The sequence below is a fragment of the Trichomycterus rosablanca genome, chromosome 22 (genome assembly GCF_030014385.1).
Source record: "Trichomycterus rosablanca isolate fTriRos1 chromosome 22, fTriRos1.hap1, whole genome shotgun sequence".
Classification (NCBI taxonomy): Eukaryota; Metazoa; Chordata; class Actinopteri; order Siluriformes; family Trichomycteridae; genus Trichomycterus; species Trichomycterus rosablanca.
The window spans coordinates 16039922-16063121 of record NC_086009.1 but is presented as its reverse complement, the minus strand read 5'-3'; the positions used below and the strand labels follow the sequence as shown (position 1 = coordinate 16063121).

Genomic DNA, 23200 nt, shown 5'->3' with positions numbered 1-23200 from the left:
CAGCACTGCAGTTACACTGACATGGCGGTGGTGTGTTAGTGTGTGTTGTGCTGGTATGAGTGGATCAAGCACAGCAGTGTTGCTGGAGTTTTTAAATACCATGTCCACTCACTGTCTACTCTATTAGACACTCCTACCTAGTTGGTCCACTTTGTAGATGTAAAGTCAGAGACGATCGCTCATCTATTGCTGCTGTTTGAGTTGCTCATCTTCTAGACCTTCAGCAGTGGTGACAGGACGCTGCCCACGGGGCACTGTTGGCTGGATATTTTTGGTTGGTGGACTATTCTCAGTCCAGAAGGGACAGTGAGGTGTTTAAAAACTCCAGCAGTGCTGCTGTGTCTGATCCACTCATACCAGCACAACACACACTAACACACCACCACCATGTCAGTGTCACTGCAGTGCTGAGAATGATCCACCACCCAAATTATACCTGCTCTGTGGTGGTCCTGGCCATTGAAGAACAGGGTGAAAGCAAGCTAAAAAAGTATGTAGAGAAACAGATGGACTACAGTCAGTAATTGTAGAACTACAAAGTGCTTCTATATGGTAAGTAGAGCTGATAAAATGGACAGTGTGTGCAGAAACAAGGAGGTGGTCATAATGTTATGCCTGATCAGTGTATAGCCAAAGTTTCTCATACTGGAGAAAGGCCTAATTTAAAGTTCTCTGTGTTTAGACACTGTTATGATTGTTCCCATAAGCCTAAGCATATTAGCTATGCCTGGAAACATAACTCAATTAGTCAAAGGTTAATTTTCTAAAGTTTTTTATGCTGCTGATTAAGTAACATAAAACGTTAACTGGGTAGTTATTGGCTTAGAGTACAGACAAGCCCGCCTCCTCTGGGCTTCATACAAGCTCAATCAGATTCAGATAAAAAGCTTTTTCCTGTGTTCTTAAGAGATTAACATCAACAAAAAATGTTGTATTTGCACCAAACCTTTACATCCCAACCAGCATGTGATGTAAAACAAGTAAAACACAATGATCAAGTTTGATAAAGGCTGTCATGAGTTCTTGAATTTTGGTGCAAATACGCCAGGTTCCTGTTATATCTAGCAGGAACAGCATTGTTGGCACAGCAGTCTCGACTGGCAGGATTCAACCTCGGGTGGGTAAACAGGTTCCCATCAGAACCACTTTGGGGTAAAACTGCAGAAAATGTAGTAAAAATGTGAATTTGTTAAGAGTGAAATGTCAGTTTTGCAGAAAGTAGCATGAGACTCTGGCACCCCTAATAATTACAGCATAACTAAAAGGTAGAGCGAGCAGGTAACAAGGTCATGAGGCTTTCACAGGACATCAGCGCCCACCTTCCCCACCATCATCAAACCTGAGTGATCGGACAGGAGAGGCAGAACGACAAAAACCCAACATCCCTGATCCCAACACCGGGCCAGTGATAGCTCAGTGGTTAAGGTACTGGACAAGTAAACAGAAGGTTGCCGGTTCAAGCCCCGCCACCACCAAGTTGCCACTGTTGGGTCCCTGAGCAAGGCCCTTAACCCTCAATTGCTCATTGTGTAAGTCGCTTTGGATAAAAGCGTCTGCTAAATGCTGAAAATGTAAATGATCCCTGAAAAGTTTACACCATTTGTCTATAATGGGGGTGGGCAGCTCTGGTCCTAGGGGTCAGTAAAGGGTCAGGTCACCCTGTCCACGGTATTCACTGTGAAACTGGCCTTGCTGCAACCCTGACCATGATAAAGCAGTTGATGAGAATGTAAACGAAATAAACACCCCTGCATGACAATGTATCTGGTCTCTCTACGCACCAGACCTGAATACAGTGGAGCTCTTTACTGAAAATTTCTGTGGGCGGCACAGTGGCTCGGTGGGTAGCACTGTCGCGTCACAGCAAGAAGGTCCTGGGTTCGATCCTCAGGTCGAGCGGTCCGGGTCCTTTCTGTGTGGAGTTTGCATGTTCTCCCCGTGTCTGCGTGGGTTTCCCCCAGGAGCTCTGGTTTCCTTCTACAGTCCAAAGACATGCAAGTGAGGTGAATTGGAGATACACAATGACTCCATGACTGTATTTGACATTAAACTTGTGAACTGATGAATCTTGTGTAACGAGTAACTACCGTTTCTGTCATGAATGTAACCAAAGTGTGTAAAACATGACGTTAAAATCCTAATAAATAAATAAATAAATGAATGTTTCTGTAAGTTTGTGGAATCACTGAGGCTGTTTTACTAGAATGGGGAGGCACGGTGGCTCGGTGGGTAGCACTGTCGCCTCACAGCAAGAAGGTCCTGGGTTCGATCCCCAGGTGGGGCGGTCCGGGTCCTTTCTGTGTGGAGTTTGCATGTTCTCCCCGTGTCTGCATGGTTTTCCTCCCACAGTCCAAATTCAAGATTCAAGAGTTTTATTGTCATGTGCACAGAAGAACTAGCAGTTACACTGTACAATGAAATTCTTACTTTGTTTGTCCTCCAAACATCAATAAGTATTAAACATAAAACAAAATTAAACTAACAGAATATTACTAGAAAAAACTTTTTAAAAATATATAAATTTAAACTATAAAAAAACGTTTTATATACAGAGGAAAAAAATAGAAATAAAATAAGGCAGTACAAAAGGCACATAGCAGCAGTTACATAAGGTGCAGAAATTATGCAGTGTTATACAGCATAAATACAGAAAAATACAGCAGCAGTTATTTTAAAGTGTAAATTGTGCAACATTATGTGCAAGTAGCAGCAGTCATTTAAATGTGCAATAGTGCATTGTAGAGAATGTACAATGTTCATGAGCTAAGTTGTGTATGTGATAGTCCGTGTTTGTTCACAAGCCTGACTGCTTGTGGGTAAAAACTGTTTGTCAGTCTTGTTGTTCTGGCCTTTAGGCTTCTGAAACGTTTGCCTGATGGCAGAGGAGTAAAGAGGTAGTTTTGGGGGTGTGTGCTGTCCTTAATTATGTTGTGGACTCTCCTGACCACCCTGGTCTGATAAATGTCCTGTAGTGCAGGGTAGGACGTTCCAGAAATTCTTTGTGCAGTTTTTATTACACGCTGGAGTTCCTTCCTGTCCTCTGCAGTGCAGTTTCCGTACCAGACTGTGATGGAGCTGGTAAGGACACTTTCCACCGTACATCTGTAGAAGTTGCTGAGAATTTTGGTTGACATGCCAAATTTTCTTAGTCTTCTTAGGAAGTACAGTCTCTGTTGTGACTTCTTGATAATATGGCGTGTGTTGCAGGACCAGGTGAGATCCTCGCTGATGTGCACACCCAGAAATTTGAAGGTTTTCACCTTCTCCACCACTGTTCCACCTATATACAGCGGTGTATGCTGTTCTCCTCTCCTCCTGGGGTCCACAATCAGTTCCTTTGTTTTGTTGATATTTAATGAAAGATTGTTGTTCTGACACCAGTCCTCAAGATCTGCTACCTCCCTCCTGTACGCCATCTCATCCCCCCCAGTAATAAGACCAATGACTGTGGTGTCATCAGCAAACTTAATAATACTGGTGGTGTTATAAGAGGCCACACAGTCATGTGTGAAGAGTGAGTACAGAAGAGGGCTCAGCACGCAGCCTTGAGGTGTCCCAATGTTTATGGTCTTTGTGCTGGATGTTCGAGTGCCAATCCTGACTGACTGAGATCGGTCAGATAGAAAATCTAGTATCCAGTTACAGAAGGTCGGTGTCAGTCCAAGGGTGTGGAGCTTCTCGGTGAGCCTGTGTGGGATGACTGTGTTGAACGCCGAGCTGTAGTCGATGAACAGCATTCTTACATATGTGTCCTTGCCTTCCAGATGTGAAAGGGCTGTGTGCATGGCTGTGCAGATTGCATCATCAGTGGATCTGTTTTGACGATATGCAAATTGTAGGGGGTCGAATGTGTCCGGAATGGCTTTTTGGATACGAGTCATGACTATCCTTTCAAAGCACTTCATTACAATAGGTGTGAGTGCAATGGGACGATAGTCATTCAAGCAGGTTATTGTGTTTGTCTTTGGGAGTGGAACAATGGTGGTGGTCTTAAAGCAGGAAGGAACAGAGGCTTGCATAAGAGACAGGTTGAATATGTCTGCAAACACATCCGCCAACTCTGATGAACAAACCTGTAGTGCACGTCCAGGAATGCTGTCTGGACCAGTTGCCTTCCTTGGGTTTACTCTCAGAAGCGCCCTGCGCACCTCCATCACAGACACAATGAGTGAAGCGTCCTGTGTGCTCTCTGTGGCTGGAACCTCTTTCAGTGGTTCGATGGTGAGGGCCTCAAAGCGCGCGTAGAACTCATTCAGCTCTTCGGTTAGTGATGGATTGCTGGTTGTGATATCTATGTTCCTCTGCTGGTAGTCTGTGATGTGTTGCAAACCTTGCCACATGCGCCGGGAGTCCGTATTGATGTAATATCCCTCCAGCTTCTGTGTGTACTGTCTCTTGGCCCCTTTGATGGCTCTACGCAGGTCATATCTGGCCCTTTTGTAGTCCTCAGTGTTGCCTGAGACAAATGCAGCTGAGCGAGTACGTAGCATGGAACGAACTTCACAGTTTATCCAGGCATGCAATTGAGGTTAATTGGAGACACGAAATTGTCCATGACTGTGTTCGATATAACCTTGAGAAGTGATGAACCTTGTGTAATAAATAACTACCGTTTCCTGTCATGAATGTAACCAAAGTGTAAAACATGATGTTAAAATCCTAATAGAAAATAAATTAATAAAAAAAACCCAGAATGGGGCTCCTACTCAGTATTACTATGGTGTTTCTAATCAAAAGCCAGTGAATGTAGTATTGCCATCTCTCAGCAGTCACGAGCTCGCCCATATCTAACCGCGCGTGTGTGTGTGTGTGTGTGTGTGTGTGTGTGTGTGTATGTGTATGTGTGTGTGTATGTGTATGTGTGTGTGTGTGTGTGTGAGAGAGAGAGAGTGAGAGAGAGAGAGAGAGAGAGAGAGAGAGAGATCCCTGATCCAGCATCACAGATCCATACCACTTATACATTACCCGCTGCATGTCAAGCGCATATGGCATCTTCATGCTAAGGTAAGGGCACAGCAGTCTCTGATTGACTTTCTACTGAGGAAACAACGCTACAGATTAAAAAGCCAAGCGATTTAAAGCACTTTTTTATCATAAGGTAAGTGATTACACTTGTTAGATAAAGCAGACAGTGATTTATTACCGGATGCGTCCGCGTTTGCGCTTCTGACGCTATTGATTGTGATTGTCCTGTGTCTGTGCGCGCCTGTGCAACAGGTTCTAGATGGTTCTGATGGAGACAAAGAACGCAAAATCTATCTATCTATCTATCTATCTATCTATCTATCTATCTATCTATCTATCTATCTATCTATCTATCACTGTCCATTTATCAGCTCCACTTACCATATAGAAGCACTTTGTAGTTCTACAATTACTGACTGTAGTCCATCTGTTTCTCTGCATGCTTTGTTAGCCCCCTTTCATGCTGTTCTTCAATGGTCAGAACTCCCAGTACCACTACAGAGCAGGTATTATTTAGGTGGTGGATGATTCTCAGCACTGCAGTGACACTGACATGGTGGTGGTGTGTTAGTGTGTGTTGTGCTGGTATGAATGGATCAGACACAGCAATGCTGATGGATTTTTAAACTCCTCACTGTCACTGCTAGACTGAGAATAGTCCACCAACCACCAGCCCTGTAAGCAGCGTCCTGTGACCACTGATGAAGGTCTAGAAGATGACCAACTCAAACAGCAGCAATAGATGAGCGATCGTCTCTGACTTTACATCTACAGGGTGGACCAACTAGGTAGAAGTGTCTAATAGAGTGGACAGTGAGTGGACACGATGTTTAAAAACTCCAGCAGTCATACCAGCACAACACACACTAACACACCACCACCATGTCAGTGTCACTGCAGTGCTGAGAATGATCAACCACCTAAATAATACCTGCTCTGTGGTAGGCCTGTTGGGGTCCTGACCATTGAAGAACAGGGTGCAAGCAGGCTAAAAAAGTATGTAGAGAAACAGATGGACTACAGTCAGTAATTCTATATGTTAAGCGGAGCCGATAAAATGGACAGTGAGTGTTGAAACAAGGAGGTGGTTTTAATGTTATGGCTGATCAGTGTATGTATCTATTTATCTATCTGTGTATATGTCTATCTATTTATCTATCAAACACTGAATAGGAGAAATGCTAAGGGACTATCGTCACACTAGTAAATGATTTATTAGCTCTAGATGGGTATAACGCCCTGTTTTCGTTCTGAACACAGTTGTGTTAACAGAACAAACTGTAATAGAACAGAGGTTCGGTCGTCACACTTTCTACTGCGGTTGTCACTAGTCTTGAACCAAACAACTATTAGAACAGCCTTTAATTTTGCGGCGCATGGAAGGAATATTTCCTGGACAGAGCACCAAGGCAGATCAGGCTATCACCCATTCAGTCAGTCACACCTTGGATCAGTTCTGAACTGCCAATCTACTTTCACATGTTTTTGAAAGGTGGATGGAAACCAGAGTCCTGGAGGAAACCAACATAGACAAGGGTAAAACATGAAACTCCGACCACATTTTAGCTGCACCACAATGCCACTCAGTATTAAAACATTATGTCTGTTACAAGGTACAGTACTTCTATATATTTTAAATGTATTTTAAATGTTATTTAAACAGTGCATTAATAAATGTATTTTACAGCTTTACCTGAACTGAATGTGTGCTGAACATTGGCCTGTCACGCCCTTATCTACACATCATCATTGGGTTTCACAATCTAACCACCTATATAGACAACCTGAACTTATGAATTTCTTTTTTCTCTCCTCTGATCCTCTGACAGTTGCTAGAAGAGAAGCCCCTCTGACCAGCAGAATGACAGAGGGTGTGGAGGTCTCCCAGACCCCGAGGACCACACAGAGCAATAAATTTGTCAACTACTTTGGAAGAGCCAGCCCTGAAACAAGTGAAAGCTCAGAAACATGGAGTCTTTCTGAGATGAGGACAGAACAGGGCCAAAAAGAAAGCTCCAAATCTGAGGAACAGGACGATCAGGAGGAAGAGTCCATCAGCCTCCCTGAAGAGGCGCAATGCCACATGGGACAGAGTCATAGTGAGCATCTGGACGGAGGCTGGGGTTGGGCTGTATTGGCTGCTACTATGCTGGTCCTGGCATTGACGCTAGCCTTTCCCTCCTGCATTGGCATCTTTTACACAGATTTGCAGAAGGAGTTCCAGGCGACCAACACCGAGACATCCTGGGTGCCAGCTATCATGACAGCAGTACTACATGCAGGAGGCAAGAAGAGTTTTCATTATTAAAATATGGCAAAGTTTATCTTAAATGTCTCTGAGCTTAAGAATATAAGTATGAATGTTGACAGATCTTAATATTTTTAATAAGGACAAAGTGTTCAGCAAACTTACAACCTTTACAGAACACTTTAAACTGTATGTTGGTGCCAGATTTATCCAACGTTCACTTCACAAATATTTACTTTCAGTGGTCACCTTCATATCAACCTGTGTAGAAAGGTCGCAGTTATGTATTGTGAAACAGCCTTGCTTTTTACAGTGTTAATTTACTTTCGTGTCCATCAGGCTGGTACACGCCAGAGGTGCTAGACTAGCCTGCCGATTGGGCTGTCAATTATCTAGTCTAAAGTTCCCAAATAATTACTTTTGTACTTTTGAGTGTTGTTTTTTGTACTTTACAGCACTATGAGAAGATTGCAATGAAGTCAGTTCAGTTGTTCATTTACACCGATCAGCCATAACATTAAAACCACCTCCTTGTTTCTACACTCACTGTTCATTTTATCAGTTCCACTTACCATATAGAAGCACTTTGTAGTTCTACAATTACTGACTGTAGTCCATCTGTTTCTCTACATACTTTTGTAGCCTGCTTTCACCCTGTTCTTCAATGGTTAGGACCCCCACAGGACCACCACAGAGTAGGTATTATTTAGGTGGTGGATGACTCTCAGCATTGCAGTGACACTGACATGCTGGTATGAGTAGATCAGACACAGCAGCCCTGCTGGAGTTTTTAAATACCGTCACTGTCCACTCTATTAGACACTCCTACTTGGTCCACCTTGTAGATGTAAAGTCAGAGACGATCGCTCATCTATTGCTGCTGTTTGAGTTGGTCATCTTCTAGACCTTCATCAGTGGTCACAGGACGCTGCCCACAGGGTGCTGTTGGCTGGTTATTTTTGGTTGGTGGACTGTTCTTAGTCCAGCAGGGACAGTGAGGTGTTTAAAAACTCCATCAGTGCTGCTGTGTCTTATTCACTCATACCAGCACAACACACACTAACACACCACCACCATGTCAGTGTCACTGCCATGCTAAGAGTGATCCACCACTCAAATAATCCTGAGTCCTGACCATTGAAGAACAGCATGAAAGGGGGCTAACAAAGCATGCAGAGAAACAGATGAACTACAGTCAGTAATTGTAGAACTACAAAGTGCTTCTACATGGTAAGTGGAGCTGATCAAATGGACAGTGTGTGTAGAAACAAGGAGGTGGTTTTAATGTTATGGCTGATCTGTGTATATTTCTGCTCAATTTCTTGATCTTCAGTCATTTTTAGAACCTTTGTAGCGTTCCTTTCAGCAATGTGACCAGCTTTAGAAGATTAGGAGAAATGATTACAAGCTAAATGCAATCGATTGTGCTAAAACTGGGCTCTAATCCATTGTGGGGTTCCGCCATAATCCAAACTGTTTTCTTATATCACTGAGCTTCTGTAGTTTAAATGATCTCGAATTTCCCCCATGGGGATCAATAAAGGAATCTTATCTTTTAATTTTTTTTCTAAAAGTTTGTGTTTTTATTTTATTTCTTTTTATTTCAATTCATCACCCCAAACAAATAAAAATGAGATAAAGCTTAGAATGTAAGATCTCTTTGTACAATTTTAATTATTTATTTTTAGGAGACTATAAATCCTCTGAAGCCATGCTTAGCAATTGTTCTGGACCATTGTGATCTCCATGTGTGATAACGCTGAGTGAGGGCTGTAATTTGTAATTCAATTAGCTCTGTTGTTATTGGTTATTGTTTGGGTATTTGTATGTGCCATGGTTTGTTTGTGAGTTCATGTTAATGTTCATGTTTTTCTAAAGGCCCTGTATGCAGCATTCTTGTTGAGCGCTACGGTTGTCGAACAACTATAATGGTGGGTGGGATCCTTAGTGGACTCGGATTGGTTGCCAGCTCCTTTGCCCAGACCATTGTAGACCTGTACATTGCCACTGGAGTGGTCACAGGTCAGTTTAGAGCTACTACCCTAAGTGTGAGTGTGTATGTGTGTGTGTGTGTGTGTGTGTGTGTGTGGGAAGTTTCCTGCCTTTCTCCCAATTAATCAGACCCACCATGCTCCCGACCAGGCTCAAGCGGTGATAAAAACAGACAAATAATAATAAATAAATAACAATAAATATAAATAGATAAATATTACAAACAGCATATTGTTACTGTGGACACTGTGGACAATGATGTTGCTAATATACACCGATTAGGCATAACATTAAAACCACCTCACTTCCCATATAGAAGCACTTTGTAGTTCTACAATTACTGACTGCAGTCCATCTGTTTCTCTACATACTTAGCTTGCTTTCACCCTGTTCTTCAATGGTCAGGACCCCACAGGACCACCACAGAGCAGGTATTATTTGGGTGGTTGATCATTCTCAGCATTGCAGTGAGAATGACGAGGTGGTGGTGTGTTAGTGTGTGTTGTGCTGGTATGAGTAGATCAGACACAGCAGCGCTGCTGGAGTTTTTAAATACCGTGTCCACTCACTGTCCACTCTATTTGACACTTCTACCTAGTTGGTCCACCTTGTAGATGTAAAGTCAGAGACGATCACTCATCTATTGCTGCTGTTTGAGTCGGTCATCTTCTAGACCTTCATCAGTGGTCACAGGACGCTGCCCACAGGGCGCTGTTGGCTGGATATTTGTAACTATTTTTAAAGCACTTGTTATGCCTTAGTGTTTTTGCAATTAATTTCTGTACTTTTCTTTCACCCAACAGGACTGGGATTCTGCTTAAGCTTTCAGCCAGCTGTCACCATGGTTGGCCACTACTTTGTACGCCGCCGTGCCTTTGCCAGTGCTCTTTCATCCACAGGAACTGCGCTGGGCTTGACCATTTTGCCCTTATTGTCTAACTATCTGTTAGGTCAGTTTGGCTGGCGAGGCAGCTTTCTGGTGCTGGGTGGCGTAGTGCTGAACTGCTGTGTGTGTGGGGCCGTTATGAGGCCTTTGGGGACCGAATTTAAGGCAAAGGAAATATCATTTCATCCGATTACTCCAGTGCCTGAAACCAATGGTCTCCATGTTCAACGAAAGCAAGAGGGCTGGAAGGAACGTCTGCAGCGTTCACTGTCAAGAGCTGCGCCCTTCCTGTGCAGACACCTGGCTTTCGATTTAATGCGAACCCACTTACGCTTCCGTGCCTACGTCCTGGGTGTGTCATGGATGATGCTGGGCTTTTTGGTACCGCTGGTCTACTTGGTGCCCCATGCCACAGTGCACGGAATAGATCAGGAGCTTGCTGCTCTTCTTATGGCTGTTCTGGGTCTGGTCAATGTTGCCATTAGGCCAACAGCTGCAATGCTCTTCGGACTAAAGTGTATTAGTGGAAACTGTCGGTTCGTCTACGTGTTTGCTGGTGCTCTTTTGGTCAATGGGCTGAGCAATTGTGTATGTGGTGCAGACACTAGCTTTCACACACTTCTAGCCTATGTAGTGGTGTATGGTATATCTATGAGCATCGTGGGCTCGCTGCTCTTCACTGTGCTAATGGAGACGGTGGAGATGAGCCGCTTCCAATCAGCTCTGGGCCTCCTTACCATCATAGAGAGCTTTGCCCTCCTGTTGGGTCCACCACTGGCAGGTAATTAATGTCCCTTGTGACTTGTGTACATTTGCTAATGAATTGTCAAAGCTTTGTATTCTTATTTACTGTTAAGAAATGTGCTTTTGTTTGTCTTATTTGTACTCTGCATTTGTTTTAATTATTAAACTGCATTAGCTGTGTGATTTAGCGTTGAGGTTAGATAAGCTTCATCAACCATAGTAAATTTGAACCATGTCCATTTTGGAACCCACCACAGCAGCGTCCAGGATAAAGTAGTTTGTGAAAGTAAATACATACATCGATCAGCCATAACATTAAAACCACCTCCTTGTTTCTACACTCACAGTCCATTTTATCAGCTCCACTTACCATATAGAAGCACTTTGTAGTTCTACAATTACTGACTGTAGTCCATCTGTTTCTCTGCATGCTTTGTTAGCCTCCTTTCATGTTCTTCAATGGTTAGGACCACCACAGGACCACCACAGAGCAGGTATTATTTAGTTGGTGGATCATTCTCAGCACTGCAGTGAAACTGACATGGTGGTGGTGTGTTAGTGTGTGTTGTGCTGGTATGAGTGGATCGGTAGTTTTTAAATACCGTGTCCACTCACTGTCCACTCTATTAGACACTCCTACCTAGTTGGTCCACATTGTAGATGTAAAGTCAGAGACGATCGCTCATCTATTGCTGCTGTTTGAGTTGGTCATCTTCTAGACCTTCATCAGTGGTCAAAGGACACTGCCCACAGGGTGCTGTTGGCTAAATATTTTTGGTTGTTGGACAATTCTCAGTCCAGCAGGGACAGTGAGGTGTTTAAAAACTCCAGCAGCGCTGCTGTGTCTTATCCACTCATACCAGCACAACACACACTAAAACACCACCACCATGTCAGTTTCACTGCAGTGCTGAGAATGATCCACCACCTAAATAATACCTGCTCTGTAGTGGTCTTGAGAGAGTCCTGACCATTGAAGAACAGCATGAAAGGAGGCTAACAAAGCATGCAGAGAAACAGATGGACTACAGTCAGTAATTGTAGAACTACAAAGTGCTTCTATATGGTAAGTGAAGCTGATAAAATGTACAGTGGGTGTAGAAACAAGGAGGTGGTTTTAATGTTATGGTTGATCGATGTAAATGAATGAATAAATGGTGTAGAGTGCCACTCTGTGGTCAGAAAGTATATTGACTACCATATGACGTAAGAAAGAATGAGAAAAGACAATAGGTAATGTGGTCTGATTAGCTTAGGTCTGATTTCACCAGAGAGTTGCCACATCACAGCCACAGATTTGTCGCCTCATAAAGTTATTTACTGTTTATCCCACTAAAGGTTTAAAGCACTCTATAGATTATCTGTCTCATGCTAAATGTCATGTCCTTTTTTCTTGCAGGGGTGTTGGTGGACTGCACTGGAGATTACAGATATGTATTCTACTTCTGTACGGTGTCCGTCTCCACTGCTGGCCTCTTTATCATTGTGTCTTTCTACTGGTTGGACAGACAGAGTAACTCAGATGAGAAGAAAACATTTCCACCTGAAAACAGTTATATTCCGAAGCCCAAAGTCAGTCTGGCTACTGATGACTGGGATCATAAAGTGCCTTTACATAGGACTAAAGTCCAAGATATTAAGTGTGCCACTGATGCTTGACCGATACAGTGTAGAAGGCATTTTTACATACTACTATCTGTATTGTAGAGTATATTTCATGTGCACTCATTGCCATTCATATTCTATCTTTATTCTATCTTTATTTCCAATTTGCCAGATTGGACTGGAAGTTTGTATTTGCACACAACACTGCTCATGGTCGACAAGTGGGCAAGTGCAGTTTACACCAAGAGAACATCACAGGCCTGAATGCTTGACCATGGGGTCCAGTTGGGTTTTGCTGGCATGGTTTGTTAAAGCAAAAAAGCACAAAAGTATACCCACTGATCACATGTGATGGGAGGTTTTTAACCTGATAAGAAAAGTTTAATCCAGGATGATAATGTACCCCCCCTGTTTGTGCCTTAGTAAATACGTGTTTGAAAGTATGTTTACTTACAGTTTCTGAAGACAGTGTGGATATTACTCTTGTTATTGTTTGAATTATGTTTGTATTGTACTCTGTTAAATTGTAGAACACTATAAAAAGCTTAAACTTAACTTAAATTAGTTACTTTGACAATTAAATATGCTTTTTTATTTATAGACCAATTGCATATTTAAACATATTTATACAATTGTAAGTTTATATTTAAATAAAAAAATATATTTAAGTGCAACTTTTTTGGTTCAGTTCATTACTATAACCAGTGTAATGTCTGTCACTTATATATTTACAGTACATTATTAATTGTATGTGTAAGAATATTTAAATTAATAGAGAGTTTAGCTCTTTGAATGACATCTATTGTTTTAGTTGCAATAAATTAATTAAATTAATAAACACATTTTACTGAGCGAGGTCATTGACATCAACATGACACTGCCCACTGCAATCTTTTTTGGCTTAAACATGCTGTTAATTTGCAATCTACCCCTACTAACTAGCCAGTTTGGCTGTGTAATTGTGATAAGACAAAAGCGCAGAACTTGGGAATTCATGGTCATATAGATTTGTTATGATTAGATATGTGGGTTGCTGCCATTCTGCCTCTCACATTCGATCACTCAGATTTGTTGACACTGGAGGAGGTGGGCATTAATGTCCGGAAAAAGCCCTCATGGCTATGGTACCTGCTAGATCTCCCTTTTAGTTATGCTGTAACAATTATGAATGCTCTGCGCATATGACATCTAGACCACCCAAAGAGGATGAGTCCCCTTTAAGTCTGGTTTCTTTCCTTGTAATATTTAGGGATGTTTTCTTGCCACTGTTGCCCTTGGCTTGCTCAGTAGGGCTTTTGGTCCTAGAATGTAAAGTTGCTTTAAAACAATGTCAACTATAAAATCACCATACAAATACATTTTAAATAGAAATTAAGTTGCTTTTAACTCAAACCTGTGTTAACATGTAGAATCCAGTAAGACAAAATCATTTATGACATTTATTACACCTATTCACTGCATTGTTTTGTGTAGTTCAGTTGCACACATGATGATTTTGCTCAAGAGCCCTAAATCTCAAGCATTAACCTCCAGTTAAAATAGGCATAACCATTTAATGTTTAATTATTGTAGGGACTTAATTAATATCTAACATATTTAAATACTGTACAAGGTCATTGCCTCAAAAAATAAATTACTACCTCTATTTTAAAGGGTGTGTAATGTTTTGGGGAAAAAAACCTGACATTTAACTGGCTTGATAAACGTAAACTCACTATTAATGATTTACATCAAATTACTATGACAAAGAGTGGCTAAATGAAGTGGTGACAAAAATGAAAGGGGGGAGGAGATTCGAGAGCCCAGCTGTTCAAGTTAGACATTGTCCCACAGGTGTAACAAGCTTAAAATGAATGGCCTGCTTGAGGCAAACTTGCCATTCAAGATTTAAAAGCATTATGCCTAACCTACATGCAGCATTAGAATTACCAGAATGAATTGCATGTTTATATTCCGTAGGTTTTATAAATGCATTTCAATGCATTTCTTCCATTTAAGGGCATTTCTAAAGGTTCAGATGGCGAACTATAAGTGCTATGTTCCAAAGGCTTTGGTCAAACCTGGTCAGTATGACATGAGATTACTGATTACACTGCTTCCCTGCTTTGGGGGGTTTGATAATTTAGCACCTGTAACAACAGCATATTGATGTACTTTAGATTAAGTTGGCAGCCCATCTTTATAAAACATCTTCCCTCATGACTGTGCAGTTTCTTGTTTAGCTGGGCAGGCAATAAGTAATAAGGTTTTACCTACATAGTAGCAAGGATTAGGCTCAGATGTCTTGGGAGGAGTTGTCTCTGGTGACCGAGTTGGATACATGGAAAGACGCCCAGATACTAAAGTTCAGAGGAAGCCTATAGACAATAAATAGAGTCTGTAAAAGTGTAGCATATGTTCTATTAATCAGTGACACCCTGTTAGGTTATGAAACTGTTCAAATACTTAGGATTTTACAGCAAAAAATTTAAAGCTTATTTTCCAACCCAGGTGAGTGAAAACATTGCACAGAACTGCAGGTAAGGCTTTATTTTATTTTTATCTGATGCTTTTAATCATTTCTGAACGTACTATTCAATGCTGGATTTCCAATAGAAATACATAAGGTGTATTATTTGGGTTTAAATATATTTTGGTCCTCTTTTTCATTAAATAATTATTGCATACCATTTATGTGCAGTTTTAAAGGGGTTGCTGGGGTGGCGCCTTTAATATGATTCGCCACCTCAGATGTCACCCCAAGAATTTTGCCACATCATTGGCTTTTTACTTCTGCTGTGGGGCGGGTGTTTGACTGCTTTACCTTTCAGTGGGTTTTGTCATAAACCAAACAACCCTCGGTGCTCTAACTGCAAAATGTGCAGCATCGAAGCTTGATAAAGTTATGCAAAACTGAAGACTACCAGCAGTTGTATATTCATGTAGCCTCTAATACCACTGACAAGAGCATCTTTACTTGTTCATTACAACCTGAATTCATGACCTTTAACTCAGAAGTCAGTGCTAACAGCAACACTGTAGGACACAATGGAAGCATATTTTAGGCATTTTTGCATTCCAGGTGCTACTGATGGGATGGATCATGTTTGCTATGTTGTTTTTTTCTTATTGAGGTTCTCTGGTCCGTCCGGATAACCTCCAATCTCTTCTCACATAACATAATATATAGTTACATGCATTTTTCTTCTCTACCACAGATGGTGTCACGCTGACAGTCTGCCCTGTAGTCCTACAATGACGTCCAGTTATGTCCAGGGCACCACGGCTGTGTCGCTTCTCTCCTTGACTGTTGGACAAAGTTTACAGACAGCAGTAAATAATTGGCCTGACCGTGAGGCTTTGGTCTTTCTTCAAGATGGTGTCCGAAAAACATTCTCTCAGTTTCAGCAGGATGTAGGTTTTTTTTATGTGGTTTACTGTAATATACTTCTTTTTCTCTATGAAGGGGAACAATTCATTTAGTGCATCTTAACTAATTTAGTTGGATAGGTTTAAAAGGATTTTACATAGTAAACAGTCTGGGGAATTATACTGCAAAGGTCCAAAGAAGGAGAGATAAGTAATAAAAGTAAATTGTGATGTTTTGTTTGTATCAAGAATATGCATGTGATAAGAATAAATGAGGAAGGAATATAGAAAGAGAATCAATTAAGACTTGATGTTCTGCCATGTTTCTAAAGTATTTTGTCGATTATTGGATGCAAGGCCCTCTGCAATCAGTGCATTAGTTAAATAAATAAGCTCTAGTTTTTGCATCTGATTAAATATTTAAACATATGTTTAACATCAGCATCTAGACATCACAAAGGCAAGCATTTCTGGAAATCATCTTTTCTTTAGGTGGACCAGTTGGCTGCAGGTCTTCTTGCTATTGGCCTGATGAAGGGTGACAGGCTTGGTGTGTGGGGCCCAAACACTTACGAATGGATTTTGTTTCAGTTTGCCACAGCAAAAGCTGGCATTATTATGGTAAGCATGCAAATAAAAGTGATTACATGAGAATTGATCACATTAATGCAAAATCTCGTAGCATTAGCAGTTGAATGTAAAGGTACAGATACTTTGAGGTGGAAATTTCTTACTAAAGTTAGTTAAAGAGAATATTAATGTTTTTGGATTTAGAAGCCATGTAGTGTAATGAAACAGGTTGCTTAAATTATAGACATTAATCAGAAACTTTTACAGGTGTCTTTGAATCCAGCTTATCAACATCAGGAGTTGGAGTTTGTCTTAAAAAAGGTACAAAACTATTGTTAAAAACAGGTGAATGAGTTGTAATCTTTTATTATAAAGTTTAAACTTCTTCGTTTTTCCCGAAATACAGGTGCGGTGTAACGCAGTGGTGTGTCCAACACAGTTTAAGAGCCAGAGGTTCTGTGATATGCTGAGACAGATCTGCCCAGAACTCAATATTGCAGTGTCTGGGACTATTAAAAGCTCCAGGTAGAATGCATAAAGAAACATTAGATTTTTTTGTGGGGGGAAAAGGTGTTAATTGAAATCTGGAATAAAGAAAGGTGGTTGCTAATTAGGTGATTGCTTACTTTCAGAAAGAAGTATTAATAGCTTAAACTCTGAGTAAATGGCAATGAGTGTTAAATCTAACTTTTGGCTGGGCCACTTAAGAACATTTAGAGACTTGCTCCAACGAAACGGTGTTGTTTTGGCTGTTCAAAGATAAACCATTGCCCTGTCTGACTTGCATGGGCCAACTCTACATTGTTAAGGTTCAGGGTTGTGCCAGACTTCTCCCTTTTTAGAGTTATTAAGCCACTGTGGTTCTGGAAACACTCAAATCTATTGATATTGTTTTATGTCTATGTCTCACCCCAATTTAATAATGGCGACCCATAAATCCTGTCTTTGATATTGTAATATATCCTTAATTGAACTTTCAATTTTCTGTATTGAAGTAAATGAACATTTAACACAAGTAAGTGGTGCTGTTATTATGAACATTTAGATTGCCAGATCTGTGCAGTGTGATAGTTACAGACAGTAGGCAACCAGGAATGCTACACGTGGACGACGTTATGCAAGCGGCTGAAAGTCGGCACCACCAGCAACTAAAAAGCTTACAGAGGATTCTGTCTCCTGAAGACCCCATCAATATTCAGTTCACATCGGTATGTTGTCTGATGACTTTAATACAATAACCTGCATGAAACGAACATCACTTAGGATAGCACAGGGGCTTTTAGTGTTTGCATATTCTAACCATAGCCATACAGGGGAGTAAAACAAAACCCTGTTCTTTGGGTGTAAAACCTGTCATTTTTCCTCTCATGTCAGTTAAATGTGTACATAACTTTTTCAGATCCTTATTTGAATTTCTAAAAGTAAACAGTTTTTTTGTGACTTTAGCAAATTTATAAGCTTTCTTGGAATGAATGGATTGGAAAAAAAAACAGATAACTGCAGAAAACCCAGTTGCCAAGGATGCTGTCTTAGAATGCAAAATGGCACTTGACTACAACATCATCCTGCACACCTGAGCCCATTGTTTACTTCTGTTAAACCTTGTTCACCTGGAGATCATCTCTTGGGTATTGATGGAGTAAAGAGAAAATTATGCTGTGTGGAACGTTTGAAGCGAGGATGATGTATAATCTAGTTGCGCTCTTGCACTGCATCATGGTTGTTTTGGAATCAGACGTTACAGAATCATGCTTATTAATCATACATTAACATATCAACAATAGGTCTTAGTGGTGGGTCATATACTTGACACATTTAACAGAATTTAAGTTCAAATGAAAATTAGAACCCTTTAAGATTTGCAGCCACTCTACATTTGTCAACTACATTGCCTACTCTAAAACCATAAACCACTCACAAACAATGTATTGTTGTATATCAATGTTGATAAGGTAAGTTGGCATAATTAATAGGTCTGATTGAGAGGGTGTGTGATTATTCTTTCTTTACAGGGCACAACAGGGACCCCAAAAGGAGCCACTCTGTCTCACCACAACATCGTAAACAATGCATACTTTGTCGGGCTCCGCATGGGTTACAGCTGGAGAGTAAGATTTCCCAGTGTGTCAAAAAACACCTACTATTACTGATTTACACTGTTTTCAAAATCAGCCCAAAATAAAGACATATACATGTGTGTCTTTAAGGACATTAAATGACCTCTGACTGTGTTCTCCCAGGCGAATGTGCGCGTGTGTATTCCTGTGCCAATGTACCACTGCTTCGGCTCTGTTTTGGGTGGAATGTGCATGGCAGTTCATGGCATCACCTTGGTCTTTCCGTCAACTTCATATGATGGACTGGCAAACTTGGAGGCTATTCAGAAAGAAAAGTACAATATAAATTACAAATATTCAAGTGCATTTCATTGTATATAATAGTATTATTAAGTAATTATTAAATAATAATATTACTTCTTTCAGATGCACAGTTATCTATGGCACTCCTACAATGTACATTGACTTGCTGAGTCAGCCGAACTTTGAAAATTATAATCTATCCTCACTGGAGACAGGTGAAATGCCCATCTGTGACATTTGTAACAATTTAACCTTATTTAGTACATACAAATAATACTCTTGCATATTTTTAATTCTGCCAGGTATTATGGGTGGATCATCATGCCCACCTGAAGTAGTTCGGAAAGTGATAAATAATATAAATCTTAAAGAACTAACGGTAATAATTTGCTTGGATTGTCGTGGATAGATAAAATAGAGTACGATTGAAATCTGTTTCCATGCCAACCTTGTTCTCATTTCTCTGTCTCAAATCTCAGGTGGCTTATGGCAGCACAGAGAACAGCCCAATCACATTTCTTGGCTTTCCGTTAGACAGGCTAGAGCTCAAGACTAACAGTGTTGGGTGCATCATGAACCACACAGAGGTTTGGTGTTTTCTCCTTTCCTAAGCACATTAAGTTGCCAATATATTAGGTATATGTACTGTACCTGTCAGCCATTCAAACAGGAAAAATAACATCTTTTTTATGCACATTTTGTCAACCCTAATCTGTCACTGGAAAGGGACCACAGTTTACCAGATATTATTGGATGGTGGACTATTATCTACAGGTAAAGCTGACACAGTAGCATCTTGATAGGGTTACACAAATCACACAGAAAAACTATAACTTAATGATAAAATACCAAGCTAAAATACCTCATTTTTAGATAAACTGGGAGATTTTGGAAAATGCAATAAAACAAAATGTAATGTTTAATTCTCTTGAACCTTTATTTAACTGCCAAAATTACAAAACAAATGACTTAGTATTTCAAATGTAATGTTTGCAAACATTCATAAAAAAGTTAGGACAGGGCAAAAAGTGAAAATTTTCAGAAAATATAGGTTACACCAATTTGAAACATATCACTATAAGCAGTTGAATTGGTAACATCAATGCAGTGCATCGCACTTACTGGTTCTACTGCATCCAAAAAAAGACACATACATACAATAACATTGCCAATAGCGCCCTCTTGTGTTGGAACAAATGCACACTTACCTGAAGAGGTAAGACTCCATGAGGTGCTTTACTTGTTAAACAAGTACACATGCGACGCACCACTGTGGTTAATCACACCCAGTTTACTACAGTCATACAGTAAAAAAATGTCCATCCGTACAACACAAGTCAAATCCATGGGGTGCTTCACATATACAAACAGGAGACTGCTAAAAGACAAACCTCCTGCAAGACAAACCATGATGAAGGTGTATATGAAAACTTTGAATGCATCACAATTGTAACGCATCTTTTCCAAACATTAAGGCAGTGTCCTAGCTGAACAGTGTCATATTATGTGTCGTGTTATATGTGTCATGTTATTATGTAAAAAGAAGCTGAGAAGTGATTCAGAAGTGAATCTGAATCAAATAATAGAAAAGGAAACATTAGCAGAAAAGGACAAGGGTAATAAGTGTAATAAGTGGACACGACTCGCTTGATAGTTTCTCCCCTGCGCTGCTGTTTCACTCTTCACCAGCAGGTGGCACTGCACTGGCATGGCTGGTTAGAAAAGTGTAAGAAAGCGTAAATCTGAACAAACGAACGGATCGTCCTATCTTTATTTAATTAGAGCTCACAGAGAATCAATACAACATTATATCGATTTGCCCAGCTCATTGCATTCAAGACACGTAATAATAAAAGACCAGAGTATTAACTTGTCTCTTCAAATAGGGCCTTTTCTACATTATCTTTCGCTTACGGCCATACCACCCTGAGCACGCCCGATCTCGTCCGATCTCGGAAGCTAAGCAGGGTCGGGCCTGGTTAGTACTTGGATGGGAGACCGCCTGGGAATACCAGGTGCTGTAAGCTTTTTTTTATTTGTGGTCTGCTTTTTTGGTTAATAGACAGTTTTATTTCCATTAAGTGTTACAGTTTTATTTCAACGTGTTGAGCAGAGGTCAGATAATGTTTTTAACTATGGACTGGTATTTTAACTATTGACTGAGGAGTGTTTAGTTTTTTAGACCAAAGACACTTTCTGCCACTAGCCACAACCATCTACATGTATTCATTTAGTAGTTAGGATTTTAAGGTCATGTTTTACACTTTATGAAAATTCATAACAGGACAAAAGAGGAAAAATGCAGTTGGTAAGATCATAAACAAAAACAGCTATGAAATATAATGAAATGCCCTTTGTGAGTATATAAACTGTGGGTTTCACTGCCATGCCAAGAGTGCTCCATAACCCCAAAAACTATACAGGTTTAGCTATCTACCCTCTACCTTTGAAAAGTGTGGCTGAAAAATGTCTTACCTGGAGGTGCAAAGATATCCACTCTGTTTGCCAGGCAATGGTGGTGGAGCCATCATCTGGAAAACCACTTCCTCTTGGACAGCCAGGAGAACTACTCATTCGAGGCTACTGTGTCATGCTGGGTTACTGGGATGAGCCTGACAAAACACGAGAGAGTATCTCCAGTGATGGCTGGTACAAGACGGGGTAAGATCTTTTATTATACATGGTTTAGATCTGACCCTTCATGTCACTGACAACACTCACGCGTAATAATGGCCATGAAACATTCATCATTTAATTTCTTTTGCACTCTGTACAGAGACACCGCCAGCCTGGATGGAAATGGGTACTGCCGTATTGAGGGTCGAATAAAGGATATGATTAGCCGTGGAGGGGAGAAGATTTTCCCAGCTGAGGTCGAGCGCTTTCTCTACACTCATCCAAAAGTGACAGAGGTGCAGGTAGATGACGCTGGTCATAGCCCTGTTACACCACACAGAAGCATAAAAGCAGCATTTTAAGGGATACTATAGAACTTTTCTCTGCTTAAATTCCACAGGTTGTTGGTGTGAAAGATGAGAGGATGGGGGAGCAGGTTTGTGCCTGTATAAAGGTGGCAGAGGGAGAGCACTGCACTGAGGAGGAAATCAAGGCGTACTGCAAAGACCAGGTAACAGAATTGACCTCTTACTGTGGTCACAATAAAAAAGTAAGCTAAAATAATTTGACAAACATTGTCAATATAACAGCATTGCCTGGTGTCGTCTTACAAAAATAATCATGGGCTTCACAGGAAAAGATTTTGCCTTGATGGAAGCATGTCTCTTAAAACCCAGTCACATATTAATTTTTTCCAAAAACAAGCTAAAACTTGGAGTCCTCTGACTACAGCACCATTTGACAATTCTATCCAAAGTAAAGCTAACCCACTACCACAGAGATCCTGGTTTGAAGCTCTTCTGTGCTATCAACCAGTCTACACAGACATAATTGGCTATGTCTCAGGCAGAATTAGCCAAAACCCTGCAATAGATCGGTGTACAGCCAAGGGTATTCCTGCCTTGCACCCAGAGTTCCCCAGATCAAACTGGTCAGGATCCTGCCATGATAAAGCTGTTTATGAAAATGTAAGGAAATTAAAACCCATTTTTAAGATTTTTTGACTTAAGGTTACCCATTTATGTATTGCAGATATCCTACTTCAAGATCCCACATTACGTAATGTTTGTAGAAAGTTATCCACTCACTGCCTCTGGAAAGGTAAATTCCTATCTAGTGTTACTATCAAAAAAGTCACAAATAGGCGCAGTGAGACAAGAAACAGACTAATACCTGTGTTTTCCTTCAAGATCCAGAAAAATAAACTGCGTGCAGAAATGGAGAAGAGGCTGGGACTGTGATGTGATGATTGTCAAACGAGGAACCTACACACTTGCCAGTCTTATGCACTTGTTTAACATATGAATGTCTCGACGTCTCATTAATAGGTGTTATACTTTATTGGACAAACCGTTTGATCATGATATTATTTGAAACATTGTACAATATGTAAAATTCACTCTCTCAAAACATGCCATAAAGAATCTGAAATAAATAAATAAAGCTGTCAGGCCCAGATTTGGTATTTACAGTTTTCCTGGGCAAAACGTAGTTTTCACAAACCTATATACATGTGACAAGGCAAACCGTCAAGAGTGCGTAATAACTTAATGAACTCTAATACTATTGGGGCAAAAAAAGTGCTTCAAAACTGGGTGGATTCGGTAAGCAGAGATGATAGAGAAAACTGAGTAAAGAAAATAAACTAAACTTAAAACCCACCAGCGAGCTATAAAGCACGTGGGTTAGACGTTCACACAGCCATTAACAATTTATCGATCGGTATACTTCAACAACACTGCATCAAAACCAGTTTACATTACCACAGAATGACAAATAAAACAGTATTTTTTTCAACCCATGTTAACCATTGTAAGCTAGGATACTACAGTGACTAGTAGTGTAGTTAGCTGTGGACAGCACACT

At 40.6% G+C, this 23200-nt stretch overlaps 2 protein-coding genes and 1 non-coding gene across 3 annotated transcripts; all 3 read left to right on the top strand.

Annotated features, from left to right (window-relative positions):
• Nucleotides 1–6747: 6747 nt before the first annotated feature.
• On the top strand, nucleotides 6748–13033 carry slc16a5b (solute carrier family 16 member 5b). The gene is made up of 4 exons (XM_063019066.1): nucleotides 6748–7250; nucleotides 9092–9235; nucleotides 10009–10872; nucleotides 12235–13033. Exons 1-4 carry the CDS (start codon nucleotides 6758–6760, stop codon nucleotides 12492–12494), a joined length of 1761 nt encoding a protein of 586 aa, XP_062875136.1. The 5' UTR covers nucleotides 6748–6757; the 3' UTR covers nucleotides 12495–13033.
• Nucleotides 13034–14719: 1686 nt separating this feature from the next.
• LOC134300333 (medium-chain acyl-CoA ligase ACSF2, mitochondrial-like) lies at nucleotides 14720–22776 on the top strand. The gene is made up of 16 exons (XM_062985055.1): nucleotides 14720–14784; nucleotides 15638–15833; nucleotides 16281–16409; nucleotides 16626–16679; nucleotides 16765–16883; nucleotides 17404–17566; nucleotides 18371–18466; nucleotides 18599–18750; nucleotides 18842–18933; nucleotides 19021–19097; nucleotides 19198–19305; nucleotides 21228–21379; nucleotides 21495–21636; nucleotides 21735–21845; nucleotides 22367–22435; nucleotides 22525–22776. Exons 1-16 carry the CDS (start codon nucleotides 14720–14722, stop codon nucleotides 22573–22575), a joined length of 1776 nt encoding a protein of 591 aa, XP_062841125.1. The 3' UTR covers nucleotides 22576–22776.
• LOC134300426 (5S ribosomal RNA) lies at nucleotides 20627–20745 on the top strand. The gene has a single exon (XR_010007351.1). It is a non-coding gene; the product is annotated as a 5S ribosomal RNA (ribosomal RNA).
• Nucleotides 22777–23200: the final 424 nt, after the last annotated feature.

What these genes read in the sequence shown, in the direction of transcription:
- slc16a5b (XM_063019066.1), top strand. Translation starts at nt 6,758, where the DNA reads ATGAATTTCTTTTTTCTCTCCTCTGATCCTCTGACAGTTGCTAGAAGA. An exon ending in AGCAGTACTACATGCAGGAG is followed by an intron (nt 7,251 to 9,091) that starts GCAAGAAGAGTT and finishes GTTTTTCTAAAG; the next exon opens with GCCCTGTATGCAGCATTCTT. An exon ending in TGCCACTGGAGTGGTCACAG is followed by an intron (nt 9,236 to 10,008) that starts GTCAGTTTAGAG and finishes TTCACCCAACAG; the next exon opens with GACTGGGATTCTGCTTAAGC.
- LOC134300333 (XM_062985055.1), top strand. Translation starts at nt 14,720, where the DNA reads ATGTCTTGGGAGGAGTTGTCTCTGGTGACCGAGTTGGATACATGGAAA. An exon ending in GGGACTATTAAAAGCTCCAG is followed by an intron (nt 16,884 to 17,403) that starts GTAGAATGCATA and finishes ATGAACATTTAG; the next exon opens with ATTGCCAGATCTGTGCAGTG. An exon ending in AGGCGTACTGCAAAGACCAG is followed by an intron (nt 21,846 to 22,366) that starts GTAACAGAATTG and finishes TATGTATTGCAG; the next exon opens with ATATCCTACTTCAAGATCCC.